The 24,961-nt window shown below is 38.3% G+C and overlaps 1 protein-coding gene across 4 annotated transcripts in view; it reads left to right on the forward strand.

Moving 5' to 3' along the window:
- Window positions 1-3,093: 3,093 nt before the first annotated feature.
- The window catches only part of SMC5 (structural maintenance of chromosomes 5), a 108,046-nt gene continuing 86,178 nt past the window's right edge, over window positions 3,094-24,961 (forward strand). For 2 of the 4 annotated variants that reach the window (XM_023213251.3, XM_023213252.3), the window contains exons 1-5: window positions 3,098-3,424; window positions 8,515-8,656; window positions 12,404-12,456; window positions 21,541-21,703; window positions 23,051-23,185. In XM_023213251.3, coding sequence (XP_023069019.1) covers window positions 3,240-3,424; window positions 8,515-8,656; window positions 12,404-12,456; window positions 21,541-21,703; window positions 23,051-23,185 — 678 coding nt within the window. In that variant the 5' untranslated portion in view covers window positions 3,098-3,239. Of the gene's footprint in view, window positions 3,425-8,514; window positions 8,657-12,403; window positions 12,457-21,540; window positions 21,704-23,050; window positions 23,186-24,961 lie in introns of all 4 variants that reach the window. The other 2 variants (XR_002731819.3, XM_023213253.3) reach the window with 2 other exon arrangements.

A 24,961-nucleotide genomic window follows, 5' to 3' on the forward strand; every position in this document is an offset into this window, starting at 1 on the left:
TTACTTTCCAAAAAATTCATGCTAGCAATGCAGTGAAGGACAGTATTGTGCTCTCCTGAGCACTGAGTTTTTTCATTACTGCCCGCCATTTGAACAGTTTAAAAATTATTCTTTATTTTTGTTGCAGTCTCACTAATGCACCTTAACGTAGCAGTTTCTCATTGTCTGAATTAGTACCCTGGGTTCTTTGTCCTTATGTCCAAGAAAATTAAGGAACATAGACACAAAGGTGGTGTTGGAGCAAAAGTTATTAGAGTGAAAGAAAGAAAAGCTCCTCTCCGCATTGGAGAGGGCAGTCTGAGTGGACTACCAAGTTGTTGTAAAAACGTCAGGGTTTTTATAAACGGACTAGTGAGGAGAGGGTGTCTTATTTTCCTAGGGCCTAAAGATTTAGTTGGGACCAGGTGTGCTATCAGCATAGAGCAGAGTTTCTATCAGCCTTTACCCAATTCCTTGATCACATAAGCAGGCTTTTAGTTTGTGTTGCTCTGTGCTGCTTTGTGTTGCTTAAGTTTCTGTGTCTGTTCCCAAACATTTTTTTGCAGCTGCAGGCCTCCCCCCACCCTCCCTGCATAAGTTTCTAGCTTCCCTATCTTAGTGTGCCTAAAGGGAAAGGAATGTACTTATTAAGGCCCACAGTTTTTACTGGGGCCCATTGTATGAGTATGAAGTCGAGACTCCCCCACTCCTTCTGTGCTTGTTTATCTGTGTTTAAAGCTGTTTATCTGTCCAGGTGCACCCTGAGGTTTTCCCAAGTTTGTTTTATTTTTTTGCCTGTTGCTGTGACTTTTCAGGCAGGCTGCTTCTGCAGTCTGAATTTTTTCAATGATTTTCCTTTCCGTCTCTCTCATTTTCATTTGCATTTAAGAAAATTTCCAGTAACTACAAGTTCATGTGCTTTTTACTTACTCTATCTTTTTCTGTTATAACTTTTGGAGAGAGCAGAGTCCTTGTGTGAGAGGAAGGAGCAGGGACCTGGAAAAGGAGCTTTGTTGTAGGAGTCAGGAATCAGGGTTCTACAGTAATAGCTTTCTAAGTGGCCTTCCACTTCCACATTCGGTCCCCTCTAATCCATTTTCCACGCAGCAACCAGAATGATTATTTTAAAAGTTTAAAGCCAGGCACTGTGGTTCATGCCTGTAATGCCAGCACTTCGGGACGCTGAGGAGGGCGGATCACTCAAGGTCAGGAGTTATAGACCAGCCTGGTCAAAATGGTGAAACCCCCGTCTCTACTGAAAATACAAAAATTAGCCAGACATGGTAGCATGCACCTATAATCCCAGCTACTCAGGAAGTTGAGGCAGGTGAATCGCTTGAACCAGGGAGGCAGTGGTTGCAGTGAGCTGAGGTGGCACTACTGCACTCCAGCCTGGGCAACTGGGTGAGACTGTCTCAAAAAAATCAAATAAAAAAAAAATAAATTAAAAGCTTTAATCAGATCATGGCCCTCTCCTGCTTAAAACTATGCAATGGCTTTCCACTGCTTTAAAAATAAAATTCAGGCTTTTCCACGATGGACAAGGTTCTGCTATGCAACCTTGTTCACTGCTCTGCAGCCACACGGGCCTTCCCACCTCAGAGCTTTCGTCCTTACTGGAATGTTCCAGCAAAATTCTTTTGCCTAGGGTGCTCTTTTCTCAGATGTCACAGTTCTCTCTTGTCATTCAGGGTTTATAAACATCACCACCACCTCTAAGAGACCTTCTGTACCTCCCACCCATCAGGTTCATTTTGTTTTCTTCCTAACACCTGTTACAGTCTGACATTATCCTAATCATTTGTTGTGTCAACCTTAAGTAGTGAAATTTATAAAATAACATTAAGTATAGAGTTTATTCTAACGCAAAGCTTGAGGACAGCCACCTGGAAACACCAACTCCAAACAAGGTCAATGTTCCAAAGTGAAGTTAAGGTTTCATTTACGTAGGCAGAAAGAGAGAAGGTTCAGCAGGAGTACATTTTCAATACAAGACCAATGCATCAAACACAGTGATTAGATTAGTTATAAATATCTACATTCCAAGGAGGATAACTATATTAATTTATGAAGAGGGGTAGTGATCTGAGGGGGTCTTACCTCTGTCTCTGTTTGGTCTTCCTGATTATTTATAGGAAAAAACAAGGCAGACATTGCAGTTGTACGCCATAGGACTCAGGCCCCGTAGCCACATTCTTCGCAAGGCTCAGAATAATATAAAGTTCCAACAGCTTTAAGTTTGAATTTTTTAATTTCAGTTGATTCATTTGTTCTTTTCCTGTCTCCCACAACAGAAAATAAGTTCCCAGCAACCTTGGCAGGCTCCTAAACTGCCACGGCTCCAGTTTCTTGTAATTTAGACACTCATTATTAGTTGAATGAAAGAAGATCCAGGCAGGCCTCGGTGCGCCGCCTCCTCTTTAATGCGAGGGCTTACTAGATGAATGTGAGCAGATGGAAGCAGAACCACCCTGTTAATGAAGGCTGCACATTCTAGCTCAGGGGTTTCTAGAAACCTCGGGGGCGGAAATTTAACCAGAGAATTAGGAGGCAAGGAGCAGAGAAGCAATGAGGATAACCTGTGCAGTGTAGTCGTTTCACGAGTTTGAGAACGCCTAGCACGATGCCTTCACGGAGCCTCGGGCAGAGTCATTGGAGAGTATTTCTTTTTAGGGGTTTTTGAGACAGGGACCTGATTAGAAGCAACGGGGAAGAAAACCAAGAGGACGAAGAGCCAAGAATGGGCGTGCCCGGGAGCTCTCAGGCGGGCACCTGGAAGGGGTGGGAGCAAGCAGGGCCTAACGTACCCCTGGCCTTGGCGGCCCAGGACTCCCCAGGTGCCCCCCACAGCAGCCTCCCACCACACATGACTGAGGCTCAGGAAGCAATAAAGTGGCTTTCAAAATACTAAATGTAATTGACATCTTTTCCTGAGTGAAAAAAACAAAAAAGGATCTGAATGCTGAAATACACAGAGAAGAAACTCCCGTTGCCACGTCCCCCGAGGTCCCCACTCAGCCCCGTCTGCTGCTCAGCCCTCAGTCGGGCCCTAGTTCTGCGCCGCGGAGCGCTGGAGGCGCGGGGTGGGCCTGCTGACGCTGCCGGACCTGAACTGCGCAGGCGCGACGCGAGATCGCGGGAGCGAGGGCGCGGGAGCAGTTCGCGGCAGTTCGCGCGGGAGCCTGGCGCTGGGGCGCTTGGGCGCCTGGGCTGCTGGACGGTGGGAACGGAAGTCGCTGTGGGGCGCTGAGGCAGCCAGGATGGCGACTCCAAGCAAGAAGACGTCAACTCCAACCCCCCAGGCTTCCAAGAGAGCTCTCCCGAGAGACTCTTCGTCGGAGGTCCCGAGCAAGAGGAAGAATCCGGCCCCGCAGCTGCCGCTGGTGCAGTCGTCCGGGCCTTTCGTGGAGGGCTCTATAGTCCGTATCTCGATGGAGAACTTCCTGTGAGTGGCCGGGAGGCCGCGCCGCGGGTGTGGAGGCGTGCGGTCCAGCAGGCCCCGGGGCGCCGGCTGCGCGCGGGCGTGGGCGTGTGGGTGTGTACCTGGCTTGTGGGTCTGGCCTTGAATTCGTGCGGGGGTTCCCATGAGGATTTTTCTACGAAGGCTGTGGAGATTGACGTGTATGATGTAGGAGATGTGTGCCTTATGTGATGTGGTTTTTAAATTTAGTCCGCCAAGGTTTTCCAAAAGCGTCATGTAGCAGGTAGTGGTTGTACGAGGGAGTAGGTCTCTGCCCGCTGGGAGTCGCGATCCATAGCGGCCCTGGTCTGTAATTCACAGAAGTATTGTCCCCGGGAATTTACGAGGAGGCAACAGTTAATTCGGCGTGGTAGTGATGCTGTGGCAGATTCTTAGGGTAGGCATTTGCCACAGAGGAGTAGGTAAGACGGTAAAGGTTGTTTGAGATGGGAGGTTACAGGTACAAAAAAATTAAACCTTACTGGCAGTTGTTAAATCTCCCTAAAAACCCTTGACTCCTCTAAACCCAGCTTTCTTCTCTGGTTCCTCCCTCTCTCCTTCAGACAACTAGTTACCACTTTAGAATTTAGTAAGTTTAAATATATCATGTATTTGCCTAGCACCTCACAGTGTATCTGTTCCAAGTCCTCTTTTTTTTTTTTTTTTTTGAGACGGAGTTTCGCTCTTGTCGCCCACGCTGAATGGAGTGCTGTGGCACTACTTCGGCCCACTGCAATTTCCGCCTCTCGGTTTCACGCTCCTGGGTCAGCCTCCCGAATAGCTGGGACTACAGGTGCGCGCCACCACGCCCGGCTAATTTTTGTTTTTTGAGACGGAATCTCATACTGTCGTCCGGGCTGGAGGGTAATGGCGCAATCTTGGCCCACTGCAACCTCCGCCTCCCAGTTTCAAGCGATTCTCCTGCCTTAGCTTACCGAGTAGCTGGGATTACAGGCACCCGCCACCACGCCCAGCTTTTTTTTTTTTTTTTTTTTTGTATTTTTAGTAGACACGGGGTTTCACCATGCTGACCAGGCTGATCTGGAACTTTTGACCTCAGGGGATCTGCCGCCTCGGCCTCCCGTCGTGCTGTGATTATAGGCGTGAGCCACCGTGTCCTGCAGGAAGTCTTTTTTAAACTTCCACATAGTGGCATAAAGATAACAGAATTGTATTTTAACAATGCTACTTTTTTGTTTTCAAGCACCTATTGTGTGCTGGGTACACAGTGCACTTATTCTTTCTTCATAACAACTCTATCTTGATAATTTCCATTGTGGAAAGAAGCTCAGTAGGTTGTTTTGCCCAGTTTTACACAGCTGTTAAGTAGTTGCATTGCTATTTGAATCCAGATCAGGAAAGATAAATGTAATCAAATGAGTTAGATACCATAACAACATATATATCAGGATCCTTCACAAAGGATGAAGTGGTTAGTTTTGTCCACGAGTATGAGAAAGGGCTTTGTAAAGAAGATATGAAAGTCTTTGTTCTTGCTCTGTTGCCCACTCTGGAGCTCAGTGGCATGATCAGGGCTCAGTGAAGCCTGTACCTTCCCTTCTCAAGTGATCCTCCTACCTCAGCCTTTCAAGCAGCTGGGACTATAGGCACGTACCATACCTGGCTAATGTTTTAAAAATTTTTTGTAGAGATGGGATTTCACCATGTTGCCCAGACTTGTCTCGAACTTCTGGGCTCAAGCAACTCACCTCGGCCTCCCAAAGTGCTGGGGTTACAGGCATGAGCCACTGCACCCGCCTAAGAAGATAGGAAAGTCTTAAAAGAAGTGAAGAGCATTGAAGACAGAAGGAACTGTCTGAAATAGTTTGGTATATTTAGAAAGTGTCAAGTGTTTTAGTAAGGCAAGAGTATAGGATGTGAGTGAGTATTTGGACAGCGGGTAAGCAACCATTGAGAGACCTGTATGTTTACTATGCTAAGAAGTTCCAGCATCATCCTGTAGGCAGCCACGGTGTGTTTTCAACAGGGAATGACATGTGTTTTATGTTATTCTGGAAGCACTGTGGAGGATGATTTAGAAAGGGTGCAAGATTGAAAGCAAAAAGACAATACGAAGGCAAGAGATGATCAGAGTGTGAAGGAATGAGATTTGACAGGATCCAGCTACAGAGTAATTGAGGCATGGGGGAAAGGAAGGAATGCAGCATTTTTCCCAAGTGTTTGCCTTAGCTTATTGGTCAGACGCTATTCAGAAGAGAGAGCAGTTTGAGGAGAATAATAAATGCCTCTTAGATCCTGTGATTTGAAGTTTCCTTTGGAGTATCTAAGAGAGATGTTCTATAGGCAGAATGTAAGAGTCTGGAGCTTAGAGGAAAGTGTGAACAGATGAGAGATTTGGGAGTCATGCACACAGGTGATTGATGAAGTTGCAGAACTGGTTATGATTGCTCAATAGGAATTATAAATTGAAGGACTAGAAGACCATGTACAGGGTCTTGGGAGAATGCCTGCTTTTAAGGGTGAAGCGAAGAAATACTCAAAGTCAGAAGGAACTATTCAGGGAGGTAAGATGAAAACAGTGGGAGACAATTATCAGAGAAGCCAAGGAAAAAGAATGTTTCAAAAATATCACCTGCTACATTGAAGTCAGATAGTGGGGTTGAAAAGAGCCCACTGTATTTAGCAATTGGGGAATCTTTGACCTTTTAATGAAGCAGTGGAAGCAGAAAACTTTGCAGGCCATGGAAGAATGAATGAGGGTGAGAAAGTAGAACTTGGATGCTAGAAGAAAGAAAAAGTAGCTGGAAGTGCAGAGGTTGGTGAGATATTATTGTTTATTTTAATGAGGGGCCTTTGAGTTTTAGGCAAGAGGTAGAGAAAGGTGGGCTTAGAGAATTAGCAAGGAAATAAGAGGGGTAGTCAGATAATTTAAATGGCCTGGAAGAGAGTAGTGAGTGAACCAAGTCAAATGGAGTTGGGAGTGGAGGGAGAGACTTGGAGGCTGAAGGAATAACACACGCAAAGACTTAAGAGAAGTAAGGAATTACAGTCACAAAACTGAAAGAAGTACATTATAGGTAAAATTTAGAGGTCTGAGTAGAAAATAGGGAAGGGAGATAAAAAGATGAAACTCGACTATGATAGGTCCTCCTTTTTCTTTAATTTTTCTTTTTTAACAAGTGACATCAGATTTACAGTTCTACCAGCATTACTTAGTGATTGATTGGATGATGGAGTGGTGGTTTGCGTGGAGTCAAAAGCAATGAAAGAACCAAAGATGATGCAAAACTAATGCCGAGGTTTCTGATTTGGGCAATGGTGCCAATGATAATACCATTCACTAAGAGACCGCAAGAGTGGTTTTGGATAGGAAAGATGGTGGGTTTAGTTTTAAATGTGTTAAGTATAAGTTGACTGTTGTGGGACATTCAGATAGCGTTATTGAGGTGATCATTGCATATAGAGGTCATCTGGACTACTTTCAGCATGTAGATAGTATGCAAAGACTTGGAGAAAGAAGGAATCATTGAGGCCATAGAGAATACATGAGATATCTCGTGAAGTATATGGAATGATAAGAGGGTGGGGCTTTACCAATAGCTCTTTCAGAGGGAGCTCAGAGGAAAGGAAGCTCATAATAAGGGAATTCCCAATAAATACATCATAGAGTCAGAAGAACGATTGTAAACAGTGCAGAGGCTTGATTTGGGTAGCTGAAGGCAAGAAAAATGCCCCCGCCCACCCCTGCCAAAAAAAAAAAAAAAATACAGGAGCTTTGTTTTTGGCTACTCTCCCTATTTATAATATTGATGCATATTTTATAGGCCAGAAATTCTCATGCTTTTTCCTGTTCAGTTTTCTTAAATACCAGTTACATCGTTGTTTTAGTATAACATTCACACAGAGATTTCACAACAGGAAATCCAAGTGTTAAAGAATGGGGCTTCATGTATTGAGAGTAAGAAGTTCTATGTCAGGTAATTTTCTACATTTCTGAAGTTCCCAGACTGGTTTTATTGTAACCATTATAAAGGGCTCTTTTGAGACCCAGGTACTAGCAGAACAAAATGGCTAAAAAGATATAGCACATGCTGTGTAGAGGTGTGGGATTAGCAAACCTACCAGAAAATACTTCTTTTCTACCTGTATTTTGATTACCACCTGACATTTCAAAACCATTAAGTTCTTAAAATATTAATGTGTGCTTGGTTAAGTTATTTATATACTTAGCAGGTGAATAGCAGGCTAAGCATTTATTCATGAGGAATTAGTTGGCAGCTTCCTGAGAGTTAACTGAAATGCTGTGGACAAAGGACACTTTTTATGGGTTCAAATTAAGAGTATTCAAAAGCGAGTTAAAAGAATGTCTGAGTCAGAGTTTGTTTCACATTTTGTCATAATTGTCAATAGTAACTAATGAAGATTAGATGCTAACTGTAATTAGAGTACTAGACAACTTTCAAATTTTGTTTGTTTTGTAGGGCGGTGTGTCTCTATGATACCTAGGCTGGCCTTGACCTCCCAGGCTCAACTGGTCCTCTGACCTCAGCCTCCCTCATAGCTGGGACTGTAGGCACATACCATGGTGCCTGGCTTGGAAAATAATTTTTAAAAGTTAATAAAATGAAACCTTTGGGTTGAGATATGTCTTCAGTTTTGTAATTAAAAATTTGCTTAGATTGTTTGAAATATTAAAATATGAATAACCATTAAGCATTATAATTTAAAAGAAATATGAATGTAAAATTCAGATTTAAGGTAAGCCATGGCCTCTCCTATAAAATTTGTTTTAAAGTTATTTTGTGTAATATCTTTTGATATAGTGTCCAGTGTTTTGTAATTATTAAAAAAGAACAAAGATCAAACTTCACTTTTTTCAGCAAACTTTTGAAGAAACTATATGAAATTATATTCTTTAGTTATGCATTACTGCCTTTTCATTTCTTCTGTTGATAGATTTTCTTTCTAAAGTTGTTCGTTAAAAACCTACTAAAAAATTAAATTTGCAAGGTTAGCTAGTTTTTAAAGGAATTTGAGGAATCTCATAGATAATGTAAAGCAAGGAAAAGTGGTTTTGTATCTCTCCTTAGTAATTTCATCTCTTTATAATTCAGAACATATGATATTTGTGAAGTATCTCCTGGACCCCACTTGAATATGATCATTGGAGCCAATGGAACAGGGAAGTCGAGCATTGTGTGTGCCATTTGCCTTGGTTTAGCTGGGAAACCTGCTTTCATGGGACGAGCGGATAAGGTGAGTTAACATAACTACTTTTTAAGAAAATTCAGAACTATTAATTGCTTTTAGTAACATCAGTTTCTATACCTCAGTTCCTTGGGTATAGCAAACTTAATAGTGCATGAATGTAAGGAATAAATTTGGCAGGTAAAGAAGCTGGAAGGAGATTTTCATTTCTAGAAGTATTTTGGACGATAATACTAGAGGATTCTCCAAGTCCCTTACACCTAAAATGCTAGAAATTATGTAATATGCCTTTTTTTTTTTAATGCAGCACTTGGCTTGTGGAACCGTGGAGTAAATTTAGAAAGGGCAGAAACAAAATCCAGTCATACGTTGCTTAATGATGGGGATATGTTCTGAGAAAATGCATCTTTAGACAATTTTGTCATTGTGTGAGCGTAATAGAGAGTACTTACACAAACCTAGATGGTATAGCCTACTATTCACTTAGGCTATATGGTGTAGCCTATTGCCCTAGACTACACTCCTGTAGAGCATGTTACTGTACTGGATACTGTGGACAGTTGTAACACAATGGCCTACATTGTACTTATGTAAACATCTCTAAATATAGAAAAGGTACAGTAAAAATACAGTGTAAAAGATAAAAATGGTACACCTGTGTAGGGCACTTAATCATATTCATGAGAGTGGGTGGCAGAAAAATATAGGGAGGGAGTCTTGAGAAAGGAGGAGAAGGAGGAGATAAGAAACAGATACAAAAAATGAGATCATTAAAAATGACAAAATGTTGGCTGGGTGTGGTAGCTCATGCCTATAATCCCAGCACTTTGTGAGGCCATGGTCAGGATCTGGCCAACATGGTGAAACCCTGTCTCTACTAAAACTGCAAAAATTAGCCAGGCATGGTGGCGGGTGCCTGTAATTCCAGCTACTTGGGAGGCTGAGGCGAGAGAATTACTTGAACCCAGGAGGCGGAGGTTATAGTGAGCCAAGATCACGCTGTTGCACTCCAGCCTGGGCAACAAGAGCGAGACTCTGTCTCAAGAAAAATAAAATAAAAATCACAAAATGAGATGGTAGAAATACGTGCTGATATAATCACACTAATTATAAATGATCTAAACTCATTACATTATAAAGTCTGTTAGAATGGAGAAATGAAACAATGTTTAGTTCTCTTTTGTTTTTAATAAGCATATCTAAAATAAAGTGTTACAGAAAAATTAAGAGTGAAAGGATGAAAAAAAATACATGCCAGGCAAATATACAAAAGAAAGTAGGTGTAGCTGGATTAATACTAGGCAAGATAGACTTTAGAGCAAAAAGTCTTTTTAGAGATAATAGTGGTCATTAAACACTGACGAAAGTTTTAATTCATTAGAAGATAATTGAGTTCCCAACTCACATTATAATCTAGCTCCAAAATGTGTAGGCAGAATCTGCAGAATGCTAACAAGCAGTTAACATATCCATAACTGTACTGGGAGAGCTATCAATAATAGTAGATCAATCAGATAAAAAGATTAGACTACAAAAGATTTGAACAATAAAGTTAAGCTTGAACTAATGGCTATATTATAAAAAGTATGCCCAACAATTGAAGACTATGCATTCTTTTCAAGCACAAGTTAACATTTCTAAAAATTAATTGTATACTGAGTCATAAAGCAAGTATCAAAAAATTTCAAAAATTGGACACCACATAGACCATATCCTGACTACAATGCTATTAAGATAGAAATAATAACCAAAAAAATAAAATTTAATGGACGGTTACAAAATGGAAGCAAATTCCCCTAAAGATTATAAATTATTTAAAATGTGTATGTGTGTTTAGTGCTATATGGGAGACATTTATTAGGTAGAAGATACTTTTCTCTGTTAATAACTAGCCTTGTGACCTTGAGCAATTATCTGGACTCCAGTTTTTCTTCATTTCAAAAACGGGAGAGTTGGAACAGATAGCATCCAAGGATCAACTGAGATTTTTATGAATATTGTTACATAGTTTTTTAATTGTCAGATCATTTAATCCCTATCTCTTTGTAATGGTCTGTTGGATTGTACTCCAGGGGCTGTACAGTAGGAATGAATTGGCTATAACAATTTTTACTAACTTTTTCATGTTGATTTTTGTCATGAAAACACACCTCTTCTCATCCTTAAGTGATAGGATTTTTTTTTTTTTTTTTTTTGAGATGGAGTCTCGCTCTGTCACCCAGGCTGGAGTGCAGTGGCCTGATCTCAGCTCACTGCAAGCTCCGCCTCCCGGGTTTAGGCCATTCTCCCACCTCAGCCTCCCAAGTAGCTGGGACTATAGGCGACCGCCACCTCGCCCGGCTAGTTTTTTGTATTTTTTTAGTAGAGACGGGGTTTCACTGTGTTTACCAGGATGGCCTCGATCTCCTGACCTCGTGATCTGCCCGTCTCAGCCTCCCAAAGTGCTGGGATTACAGGCTTGAGCCACCGCGCCTGGCTGAGTGATAGGATTTTTAAGGAGGCGGTGGAGTGCAGTGTTTCCTAGATGACAGGTTGCAGCCCTTTGAGTGCACGGATGTATTTATGGGATGCCCAAGTTCTCAGCAAGAATATTTAATGTATTTTTGTTTAAATGCTAATATAAAAATATAACAAAAACATACTCTACACCATCTGTATGGATACTTTATAATAAGAACTGCCTCCTGACTTTTTTTTTTCCTCCTCATTGGTACCAAGTATTTTAATTCTTGCAAGCTAACAGGCAGATAGCATTCCTACATAGATGTCCTTGTTTCCCTGTGAGGAAACAGGCAGGTTCAGCAACTGTTGAATGTCTAGCAACTTGTATGTGATGGAGTTGAGATTTGAACCTAGATAAGTAGATGTTAAAATCTGTACTTTTAAGCATTAGGCTATACCCGGTGGTTAGAAGATAAGGCTTTTTTTTTTTTCTTCATCTTTCTGGAACTCAGCTTTATCATCTATAAAATGAATGTATACTTTAAGGTTGCTTATGAGTGTTAAATGAGAAAATACATGTTTATTGCTTAGCACAACAGTATATAGTAAATGCTTGATAAATGCTAGCTCTTGTCATCACTGTCATCACTACTAAAAAGGTTACTTGCAAGGTGTATTTTCTACCTTTTTAAATATTTATCACTTATTTATAGACTGATTTAAGATCCAGTCTGATTTTTTTAGGCTCAGACTTTGTTTTCGGGCTTAGACTCATAAGCATATAGAAACTGGCACAGATATGTCTACTTTATCATGTAAATTTCAATTATATTGCTCCTTTTAAAACGATGCATGGTGGCAATTATATCATTAAGAGGATAGGTAATATTAGCATGGTTGTTAATATTTAACCTGTGCGACTGTAGGAAGTCTTCAATGGCAATAAGAAGGTTTGAGTGCTCAGTGGTTATACTATAGGACCTGTTTTCCCACAGGCATTTTCTCTTCTCTCTGGGCATTTAATATAGTGGCCAAGTACCCAGGCTGTGGAGCCAGATTTCCTGGGTTCAAATCCTTTTTCTGGCACTTACTGGCTTTGTCACGAAGTTTGTAAGAGGCTATGGAGTGCATAGGAGTTCAATAAATTTTACCTAATATTATTATTGTTGTTATTTGTGGGAGGGAACAATGGAGGAACCCAGATCTGGGAGGGATACCTTAGAAAGTGACAGGAGTGCACATATAAGTGGTACCTGAAAAAATCTTGATTTGACAAATAATAATGACTGCTAAATCTCGGATTGTTAACCTGGGAATGTCATTACACAGCTCACTTTCCTTTTTATGTCTTAGGTTGGTTTTTTTGTGAAGAGAGGATGTTCCAGAGGCATGGTTGAAATTGAATTGTAAGTGTTAAAAGTGCTAAAACTTCTTTTTCCTATAAAATTCTTAGTTTATATTCATATTTTTCTGATGATTAGAAAAGAGTATTAATATAGTATTATGGCATAAATATTGGAAATAATATTTAAAGAATACTTAATCCAGATAAGTAAGTGGTTTAAAAAATATATTTTTAAAACTTAAATTGTAGGCCATCTGTGGTGGCTCACTCCTGTAATCTGAGCACTTTGGGGAGGCTGAGGTGGGTAGATCACCTGAGATTAGGAGTTGGAGACCAGCCTGGCCAACATGAGGAAGCCCCGTTTCTCCTAAAAATAGAAAAATTATCTAGGCATGGTGGTGCATGCCTGTAATCCCAGCTACTGGGGAGTCTGAGGCAGGAGAATTGCTGGAACCTGGGCGGCAAAGGTTACAGTGAGCTGAGATGGTGCCATTGCACTCCAGCCTGGGAGACAGAGCTAGACTCTGCCCCCCCTAAAAAAAACAAAAACAAAAACAAAAAAAACTTGTGAGAGTTTTATTTAAAAAATATTATCAGGGAAATAAGTTTATAGCAGGTAATGAAATAGAACTATACTTCTATTAAGTAGTCATGATGAAGTTGCAATGTTTTTCACAAATTTAAAGTATCTGGGTTTTGTTTTTTGTTTTTTGGCTTTTTTTTTTGGCTGATCTTGAAAGTAATAGTTGCTTGTTTTTAAAAAATGCGAACAATGTAGAAGTGTATAATGTTGAAAATAAAAGCCGCCTTGCCATTATTCCTAATTCTGTAAATAACTACTGTTAATAGTTTGGTGAATCTTATGTATGACAAGGACTTGGTACTTGTGCCACCATTTTTTATTTTCTCCCTTATGACACCAGTAATTCGTCATGGTATTCTTTTCCCTTGAGCTTGGATATTCTCAATTGGCCATTCTAGGCAGCTATTTTTGATGGACTAGAATTGATGTTTATGATGAAACCAGTTGACCGTCCTTGGTATATGTAATTTTAATCCTTTACACGTAAATATGCACATTGTTTAGGTGATTTTTTAGAGACTGTTGCTTTTGGAATATTAGTGGAAAGTTGTGGCATTTTTGAGCTGAAAAGCCTTTAAAGATTATCTGATAGCCCTACCATTTGATATGAGATGAGGAAACGATCTTTTATAAAAATTCACTCAGAAAGTGTTTATTTTTATAGAGATGGGAAAGATACACATGGAAGTAAAAAGAAAATTTTAAAATACCCAACTTATTAAAATATGATAAAATTTTACTGAAGAATATAAAATCAAGACCTGAAGAAATGGAGATGAGTGATATGTTCCTAGAAACATAAAGTTAATGTCATTATTAACATTATTAACATTATTCATATGTTAACATTATTAACATATTATTATTAACATGTCAGACCAGGTGCAGTGGCTCATACATGTAATCCCAGCACTGTGGGTAGCCAAGGCAAGTGATTGTTTGAGTCCAGCAGTTGGAGACCAGCCTGAGCAACATGGCAAAACCCCATCTCTACAAAAAATACAAAAATTAGCCAGGCCTAGTGATGCGCATCTATAGACTCAGGAAACTGAGGTGAGAGAATCACCTGTGCCTGGGGAGGTAGAGGATGTAGTGAGCCATGATTGTGCCACCGCACTCCAGTCTGAGTGTCCGAGTGAGACTTCGTCTGCAAAAAAACAACAAAAAAAAAGGTCAATCCTTTCTAAATTAATACATACATTTGATACAATGAGAGTCTCAACAGGTAAGTTTACAGGTTGATTCTCAACTTCATCTTGAAGAATAAATGTGCCAGAAAACCCAAGGAGATTTTTAAAAAGCAAAGTTGTAAATAAGATTTTTGTCTACCACATGTTGAAGTATACGGTAAAGTTGTTGATTTAAAATAAGTGTGATACTGGTATAGAAGATGAGAGGAGTAGAATGTAGAAACCAGGAACAGATCTAAATGTACATGAGAACTTATTATAAAAGTGGCAGTTTAATTAAGTGTGGGATATTTTAAGAGACAGGAAAAACCAAACTTGTTTTTGCTGTTCTCAAACTCAACACAGTACAGAACACTTCTGCACCAGATGTGTCGGTTTTTTCCCCACACCCTGCAATTCAGTTCAATTCTGACACTAACCAAAAATTAGTGCAGGAGCCATAGTTAGGGGCTCAGTCATACAGGACTGCCCTCCACTTCATAAGCAATTTGCAAGTCTTAGGTTGTGCCCTGTACTTTTGACCAACTAGCTGTAAATTGAGGTTCTCAGGACCCCTTTCTTGGTTCAGTTATTTGCTAGGATGGCTCATGAAACTCAGGGAAGCACTTAGGTTTACCCATATATTATAAAGGATTCTACAGAAGGTGCAGATGATTAGCAAAATACGGGGCGAGGTCTGGAAAAGTCCAGAGTGCAGGAGCTTCTTTCCAGACTTTCCCAGCATATGGATGTGTTCCTCAACCTGGGAGCTCTCTGAAACCCGTGGTTCAGGGAATTTTATGGAGACTTCATCGCATGGGTATAAGAAACTCAATCTCTAGTCCTGCTTCCCTTCCCAGAGGTTTGGGGGTAGGTTGGTGGGGCTGAAGGTTCTAAGCTTCTGTTCATGGCTTTATCTTTCTGGTGACCAGCCTGCATCCAGAAGCCCACCAAGAGTTGCCTCATTAGAAAAAGACACATTTGTCACCTAGGAAATTCCAAGGGATTAGGAGTTATGTGTCAGGAATTGAGGACAGAGACTAACTACATTTTTTTTCTTTTTTTTTTTTGAGATGGAGTGTCACTGTCGCCCAGGCTAGAGTGCAGTGGCGCCATCTCGGCTCACTGCAACCTCTGTTTCCCGGGCTCAAGCGATTCTTCCACTTCAGCCTTCCAGGTAGCTAGGATTACAGGCACCCACCACCACGCCTGGCTACTTTTTGTATTTTTAGTAGAGACGGGGTTTTGCCCTGTTGGCCAGGCTGATCTTGAACTCCTGACCTCAAGTGATCTGCCCGCCTTGGCCTCCCAAAGTGCTAGGATTACAGGCATGAGCCACCATACCCGGCCTACATATTTCTTTATACAGGTTGAGTATCCCTTATCTGCAATGCTTGGGACCAGAAGTGTTTTGGATTTTGGATTTGTTTTGAGTTTAGAATATTTGTGTTACACGTATCGGTTCAACATCCCCAATCTGAAAATCTGAAATATGAAACACCCCAATGACCGTTACCGTTGAATGTCATGTTGGCACGCAGGAAGCTTTGTATTTTGGAGCATTTCAGATTTTTGGACTAGGGATACTCAACCTGTATATCACAGTATCATAGTGTAAATTATTCAAATTGAGCTGTGATAATTATCTGTTAATTTTTTAAAGATAAATTTAGAGCTTTACCTAACACCCTACACTTAAATAAAATTTAAGTATATAAATGTCAAGCACTTTTTCCACGAAGGTTCACATGGCCTTGAGAGTACCAAATGTAAAACAGCTCATCATTAGTTGTTGAAATTATTGCTATTAAACAAATGTACTAACTGGCCATGTATTCCTTGAGTAGAATGGTGGCTAGAATAATCTCTGGCATGTATTTATGTAGTCATTTTCCAGATATTTATTGAGTACCTATACATTGGGGATACGCTTCCCTCATGGAATTTATAGTTGGGGCATAAGGACGGACAGATAGATAAGTAAAATACATATTATGTTAGGTGGTGATAAGTGCTACATAGAAAAATAAAGCAGAAAAGGAGGATAGGAGTGACAGAGTGGAGTTTTACAATTTCGAATAGCCTGATCAGGAAAGATCTCACTGAGAAGATAGCATTTAAGCAAAGACCTGAAGGAAGGAAGGTAATGAGCATGGAGATAAATGGGGAAATAGTGTTTCAGGTATGGAGATTTGCAAATGCCAGGGCTCTAAAGTGGTACCCACAGTGACTGGATCACATTGAAGGAGGAGAATAGTAAAAGATAAGCTGTGAAAATATCAGGAAGTAAAGCCTGTATTCATTGTAAGGACTTGGCATTTATTTTGCATAAGCCATAAAGCCACCTGGTTTTTAGCAGAGGAATGATGTGATGTAACTTAAAAAGTTCAACCAGATTGGGTTGCTGTATGGAAAGTAAACTTTAAGAGAGCAAAGGCAAAAGCAAGAATATCAGTTAAGTGACTAATAGAACAACCCCATGAGAGATGATGGTAGCTTATGATTTGCTTATGAATTATATTATGATTCGCTTATGAATTATATACAGGGTATGGGAGAAGGAGCAAGGCATCAGGGAGGACTCCAAGGTGTCTGGCATGATTAAGGGTAGAGTTTCCATTAACTGAGGTGGACAGACCTACTGTACAAGGTTTTGGCGGTAGATCATACATCGTTGAACTAAGATGCCACCACTGGTAGCTTCCAATTAAAATTAAACTAGCACAGATAGTTTGAAATGTGCATCCCAATTTCAGATATGTTAAAATGTTTTTTAAAAAAAGGAACTTTTCATAATCAAACATGGTAAAGTTTGAGATGCCTAGTAGATACTCGGGCAGAGCTGGGCACGGTGGCTCATACCTGTAATCCCAACACTTAGGGAGGCAGAGGCGGGAGGATTGCTTGAACTCAGGAATTCGACCAACCTGGGCAACATAGCGAGACTCCATCTCCACATACATACAAAAAGGTCTGAGATTCAGGTAGAAATGTTTTTAGTGGGCAGTTAGATATATAAACCTGTCATTCCTGGAGAAGTCTGGGCTGAAGATAACACATTTGGGAAATCATTAGTATTATGATGGATTAAATCACCAGTGAAGCAGAGATAGATAAAACAAGAGTTCTAAGAACATATCTGCTACAGTGCACCGTTTAGAGATAGAACATAGGGAAACCTAGGAAACGAAACTGAGAATTGGCTGGTGAGTCAGGAGAATACAGTACTTAGAAACCAGTACTTGAAACAACTTCAGGAGGAGTCAGTTGTCTATCACCTGTGTGTGATACTGCTGATAGGTCAAGTAAATTGAGAACAAAGAGTTTATTATCAGTATTTATTGAGTTGGTTATATCATTTAAGTTGAAGAATTAATTAATTCCCTGATGTTTGCTCAATTTTGCATTCTTAGAATAACTCAGTTTGGTCGTAGTTTTTTTGATGCGTTGCTAGATTGGTTTTCTAGTATTTTTATTTAGGATTTTGACATCTGTATTTTGTTTGTGAAAGATACTGGTGGTTTGAATGTTTGGTTAATCTTACTGTTAAAAATAATCTGATGTGAATTGTAGGGGGTCTTGCAAAAAAAAATCATCTAGCTTTTTTTTCTAACTATACTGATTTAATTTTTTTCTAACTGCTGATTTCATTTATTTATAGCAATCGGTTGCTTAGATTTTTCTGTTTATTCTTGTATCACTGTGATTATTTATACTTCATAAAGGATTTTCCCATTCTTCTTAGTTTTAAATTTTATAGACATGAATATCATCCTCTTATGAGTTTATTATATGTGTATTATTTTATATAAAACAGTATTTGTCTTCTAAAAATTGAATTGTCAATTTTAGTAGTTTTTTTCGATGAACCAACTTCTGCATTTGTCTTATATCATGGTTTTATATTTCATTAATTTCTATTCGTTACTGATTCTCATTTTTTGAAGTGAATATTTATTGCACTAATTTTAGTCTTTTGTTTACCTTAATATGAACAGTTAAGGTTAAAAATATCCCATTTACTGCTTTAGCTCTATCTCTCAAATTTTAGTATATAGTATTTACTGTTTTTCAGTTCTGAATATTTTCTTTATGAGTTCATAATTACAAGTTGTTTCTAATTCTAATGTAGTGATTTTCTTATTTTTTAGTATTGGTTTCCACTTTGATTGTAGTGAAGTTACATATATAGAGATACTGGTTTTATGTTACTAATCCTTTGAAATTTCTTTCTTTTTGTAGTGAACTTTTGTAATTGTTCTTTGACTGAAAGAATAAGTTTTCTTTTGCAGATACCTGCAGTGTTCTGTATTTGTCCATTAGTGCAAGTTTATTAGTTATATTGTCACATCTTCTATATTTTTGCTGATTTCAGTTGTCCGGTTGATACCTTGATTACTGACAAAGGTGTATTACACTATTCCTCTATGCAGATTTGTTAATTATCCTTGCCCTGTCAATTTTTGCCTTATGTATTTCTAGGACATTATTAGTTGCATCTAAGATTAAAATTGTTTATCTTCCTGGTGAATTCAACTTTCTATTGTTAGATACTGACCTCTTTCTTTTGCCTTAAAGTCCATTTAGTTTACCATTAATGTAGTTAGCAGTTTTTCCCCCCCCCAGTATTTTTCTAGTTGTCTTTTTTCATTCTTTTCATGTTTTTAATATCTTTTGTTATCTCATTTAAACTGGTAGAGCTGTGTTATTTTTTCTGGAATCTTTAAAGCATATAATCAATTTACAAATATATGTTTGAACTTATTTTTACTGTCTTATTCTCTGCTTTTTATTTTTCACACTCTTAAGCATTTCTTTTCTTTCTTATTTTTGTTGGATATTTGTTTCATTTTTCCTTCTCTTTTGTCTTGGAAATTATGCAATCTTTTGTTTTAGTGGTTACTGGAATTTTAGCAGGAATACTTATTGGAGTTCAGACTTAATATCTGTCTTGCTGCTAAACAAAGATTTTACAGTACTTTCTTAATAACTTCTCTGAACTTATATGCTTTTAAATTTCTATCTTTTTAAAACTCCTCAAAACATTATTATTAATATAATATATTAATTATGCTGTCAATGTTTATTTAGAATTACCTCAGATATTTCTGTTTGTTTTGCTTTTCATTCCTTCTTCCATTTCTGATTTTCTTTCTGGGATCACTTTCTGCCAAAAGGATATTCTGTAAAGTTTTCTTTTATGAGAGTTTTCTGTTGGAACACTCAGTTTTTAATCTGAAAATGATATTATTTTGCTCTAAATCTTGAAAGATGTGTTTCATGGACATAACATTCTATATTGACAGGTCTCTTTTCTCATATTCACAGTATAGTATAATATCATTGTTGTCTTGTTGTTTTTGTTTTGGTGACAGGGTCTCACCCTGTCATGATCATGACTTACTGCATCTTTGACCTCCCTGGTTCAAGTGATCCTCCTGCCTCAGCCTACAGACACTCACCACCATGCCCGGCTTTTTTTATTATTACTATTTTTTGTAGAGAATGGGGTCTCACTCACTATGTTGCTTAGACAGCTCTAGAACTCCTAGGCTCAGGTGATCCTCCCACCTTGACCTTCCAGAATACTGAGATTACAGGCATGAGCCACCACATCTGGCCCCATTGTTGTCTTCTGATGTGAATCTAATCTCAGTTTATTTGATAGCAATCATTCTCTTTTTCTCATTGTTGTCTTCTGATGTGAATCTGATCTTAGTTTATTTGATAGTAATCATTCACTTTTTCTGAGATGCTTGTAAACTCATTTCTTTTTTTTAAGTGTTTTAGTTTCATATATATTTAGGTGTGGGTTTATTTTTTATTTACTTTTCTTGGTTTTAATGACACTCTTAAACCTATGGTTTGGTGTCTTTCATCAGTTTTGGAAAGTTCTTATTTATTATTTCTTTAAATATTGCCATTGACCCATTCTCTGTCTCCTGTCCTAGAATTCTTATTAGACATATTATGCTTTCTTAGTCATCCAAATACCTTTCAAATTTTTCATTTATGATTCTGCATTATGTTATTTCTGCTAGTGTTCTTGATGCTTTGTTTTCTTGTGTGTGTGTTTGTAGTGAACTACTCTTATTAGAACTTTATCTGTGTTAATTATTTTAAGATAGCATAGATTCCGGCAGAGTAAATTATTAACTTCTGCCAGAGACCATTGAATACTTTCAATTCAGAATCACAATGTACAGAATTCTCAGCTTGTGGTGGTAGCAATGAAGTATGTCTAGTTTACCCTGACAGCGAGGGTGTATCGCTTAGGTATGGCTTTCTACTGGACTCTCCACTTTGGATAGCTGTGGGCTTTGTCTGTTTTTGTCCTCTACCAGCAGATCATGAAAATGAATCCTCAAGATCACTTGATGAGCGAATGCCTTCAAGATGAAAGCCAATTTTATTTTTCCACTCTTTGAGTTTTCACCTATACTAGGATGTTAGCCAGAATTCCTTACTTTCATGCTAACTGATAAATTGATTTATGAAGATATTTTAATATTTTATTATTTTTAGTTTTTTACAGCAGGAGGATCAGTAAGGGTACTTTATTAGTCATTCTGCTGGAAATGAAAGTTTAAAACTACTTCCTGTAAAGTCCTACAATCTTACTGTTTCAAGTGGTCTGATTACAATGTAATCTGTGTATACAACATTTATAAGTTATTGTCATTTAGCGATTGGATACCAATAATTTATCTTTCTACTACATGCTGCTGAATCCCAGTGAAGAAGATGAATAGATGGGAGGTGTGGAGCAGTAGTACTTCTAAAAGCAAGAAATAAGTAAATACCCTTCTTTCAGATTCTATATTGCTTAATGTACCTTTATATCCATGTGAAGTAATCCTCTCTGAATTCAGAGTCAAGTACGTGGTGAGGAATCCATGGACTACCTGTATGGGTAGTTTTTATTTCCAGAAATGCCTAAGAGTCAGTTTTCATTCATACGTTTTCTAAGCAGGGGGAGTTTCAATGTTTAACAACTCTACCCTTTAATATACTAACACATTTTGAATTGCAGTCAACGCATGTGATTAAAGAATAGCATAATAATTGAAGGATAAACAGCTGCACATATGTGACTCCTCTAGTAGTGTTTATGAATTAGTATTCACATTTGCTTTAATTTTAACAGTTTAAATAATTTTGAATGTTGAGCAAGCAACTCATGTGGTCAATTATGGCATTATGACTAATAAAATTAGTCATAATACCATATGACTAATGTTTCCTTCTTGGAAGTGGCCAAAATATCAAAAGGAATAAAACTCATAATAATAATTCTATCTGGCACCTTTGGCGCAAGAGAATTTCGGAAATTTTATCTCTAAACTAATGTATATATTTGAATGTAAAGATTCTTAAATTATTTTTTAATTAGGTTCAGGGCTTCTGGAAATCTTGTAATCACCCGTGAGATTGATGTGGCAAAAAATCAGTCCTTTTGGTTCATCAACAAAAAATCTACAACCCAGAAAGTAGTGGAAGAGCAAGTTGCAGCCTTAAATATTCAAGTGGGGAATCTTTGCCAGTTTCTCCCTCAGGTATGACAGAAATAAATGTAAAGATGGGAAAATTTTGTATATAGTGTTTCCTTTCTATGCCATAGAAGGGATATTATTTAAATTGAATATGGCACTCTTACAGTTCTTTGTAAAGGTAGCATTTCATCACTTAGAGTATAATGTTATTAATTTGTAGTAATTTGGAAAATTTCAATTAGTAAAAAAAGTCTAAATTAGAGTGTTTTGAAGTAAAGTATTATTTTTTAAGTTCAGAGAATAGCTCAGATAGCTATGTGCTTCTATTTGTAGACCCTTAAAATGTTGTTAATGAACAACTTTTTAGTCAATGTTTTTGTTTGTAGAAGTTATACATATGTAATATTTGATATATTTGAGTCTACAAAATATTTGATATAATAAAACTCCTATAAGTATACCTTCTAAAATCATGTTATAGTTTGTTTATTAAAAATAAAAAATGCTGACAATGTATGTTAAATGTTAGTCATATTACCTCTTAAATTTGACTTTGAATGCTGTCTAGTGACAGCATTAACTAGTTAACTAGTACTTATTGGTTAATTTCTTTTTTCTTTAGAAACATAATGATGATTTCATAATGTGCAAATTAAATAAAACTTAAACATTAAAAAGCTTTTTATTTATTTTAACACTTATCAGCTGATGTCAGATTATCTACAGAAGTAGATGTTTGAAATTGCTTTTTTTTTCTTTTTAAACCCTCTAACGGCCGGGCGCGGTGGCTCAAGCCTGTAATCCCAGCACTTTGGGAGGCCGAGACGGGCGGATCACGAGGTCAGGAGATCAAGACCATCCTGGCTATCACGGTGAAACCCCGTCTCTACTAAAAATACAAAAAACTAGCCGGGCGAGGTGGCGGGCGCCTGTAGTCCCAGCTACTTGGGAGGCTGAGGCAGGAGAATGGCGTGAACCCGGGAGGCGGAGCTTGCAGTGAGCTGAGATCCGGCCACTGCACTCCAGCCTGGGCGACAGAGCAAGACTCCGTCTCAACAAAAAAAAAAATAAATAAATAAACCCTCTAACATTTCAACTGGTATGGAATAAACGGTGATCATTTTCATCTTCAGACTATGTGTTCTTTTATTCCCAAACTTTTATTATACATATGTAAACATTTCAACCTTGAAATATTGGCGCAGAAAATTTTTAAAGATGATCAAAAAGATAACAATTTATACCCTAAGTTTATCTTCATTATTCTAAAGAATAATGCACAGAAGGTTTATATCTCAAAGGTTTTTCTTAATGAGTTTCACCTTGACAAGTGTAAGCATTGGGTGAAATACATTTTGAAGATATTTGTAAATGAATGATAGTTGCTAATATTTAATTTTTGTGCTCTAGGACAAAGTTGGAGAATTTGCTAAACTCAGCAAAATTGAACTCCTCGAAGCCACTGAAAAGTCAATTGGTCCCCCAGAAATGCACAGATATCACTGTGAACTCAAAAACTTCAGGGAGAAAGAAAAACAACTCGAGGTACTTTAAAATAGGCAGCTCATTTGTATTGTTTCTTATTGATTTCTGTATCTCAAAACATGGGAGAGAGAGTAGTAGTATTGATTCATTGAGTCAATTCGCATTTGATTTATTTGCACTTAGAATTGTACTGCTAATATCAGTTAAAGTGACAGAGTGAGAATGGATCTGATAATATGAAGTTTGAAAAGGTTGACTATTTCAGCAGATACATATTATTAATTGAATTTTTAAGGAACCAATAACAATATTATTTAAAAAATTATCTCAGGAAGTTACAGTATTCTTTCATTTATTCAGTATCTATTAAACACCTACTATGTGTCAGACACTGTGTAAGGCTTTCAGTAATAGAAGAGATACCATGTGCCACTTAATATGGCACTTTTGTTGAACCAGTTCTCTCATGTATTTTTTTCAGTCATCTGAGGGTAGACTTCGGAAGAGAATTACACATTTAGTTGGAATGTCGTTGGTTATTTTCACCATTAATAAACATAAAAATGTACTTTTGTAGCATATCCTTTGTAAAGGTGTTTTATTTAATGTATCTTTTTTCTACATCCCAGCAACTAAAATAAATACAGTAAATTTTCATAATAAGAAATTATTAGTCTGGGTATGGTGGCTCAGACCTGCAATCCCAGTACTTTGGGAGACTGAGGCGGGAGAATCGCTTGAGTTCAGGAGTTTGAGACCAGCCTGGGCAACAGGGAGACCCTGTCTCTACATGAAAAGAAATAACAAAAGTTAGCCAGACATGGTGGCGCATGCCTGTATTTCCAGCACTTGGGAGGCTGAGGTGGGAAGATTGCTTGAGCCAAGGAGGTCAAGGTTGCAGTGAGCTGTGATTGCACCACTGCATTCCAGCCTGGGTGACAGAGCGAGACCCTGTCTCAAAAAAAAGGAAATCTGGCTGGGTGTGGTGGCTCACACCTGTCATCCTAGTACTTTAGGAGGCCAACGCAGGTGGATCATCTGAGGTCAGGAGTTTGAGACCAGCCTGGCCAACATGGTGAAACCCTGTCTCTACTAAAAATACAAAAATTAGCCAGGCGTGGTGGTAGGCGCCTGTAATCTGTAATCCCAGCTACTTGGGAGGCTGAGGCAAGAGAATCATTTGAACCTGGGAGACGGAGGTTGGAGTGAGCTGAGAACACCATTACACTCCAGCCTGGGCAACAAGAGCGAAACTCCCATCTCAAAAAAAAAAAAAAGGAAATGTGTTGGTTTTTTTTTTGTTTGTTTTTAACTTTAGATTCAGGGATACATGTGTAGGTTCATTATATAGGCACATTGTGTCACAGGGGTTAGCTGTGTCACCCAGGAAATAAGCATAGAAATCTTGTAACCAATTGCTTTCTCTCAAAGTGTGACTTTCTGTACTTAATAATATATATTTTACTATAATTAAATGTTATTTTTTACCTTTGTCCACCAGACAAGGAAAAACATGTTTTTATTATTCTTATTCAAAGCGAATAATCAAAGGAGTTGTTCTGAGCTTTTTATAGTTATTTTATCTTCAGATATTCTGTTCTTTTACCTTTCTCTATGTCAAGCGATCAAATACTTCCACTTGAAACACTCACCTACACTCTCGACTATCCTCTGAAAGAAAACAAGCATACAAGCATATATTCTACTAGGTTCTGAGTGCATCTTTGTATTTATTAATTCACAACATAAAGGCTAATTCTTAGCTTTCTTTCATCTCGTTTCTAAGACCTTTCAGTCATGAGTGTTCATTTAACATACTAATCCTAGTAATACTAC

The sequence above is a fragment of the Piliocolobus tephrosceles genome, chromosome 14 (genome assembly GCF_002776525.5).
Source record: "Piliocolobus tephrosceles isolate RC106 chromosome 14, ASM277652v3, whole genome shotgun sequence".
Classification (NCBI taxonomy): Eukaryota; Metazoa; Chordata; class Mammalia; order Primates; family Cercopithecidae; genus Piliocolobus; species Piliocolobus tephrosceles.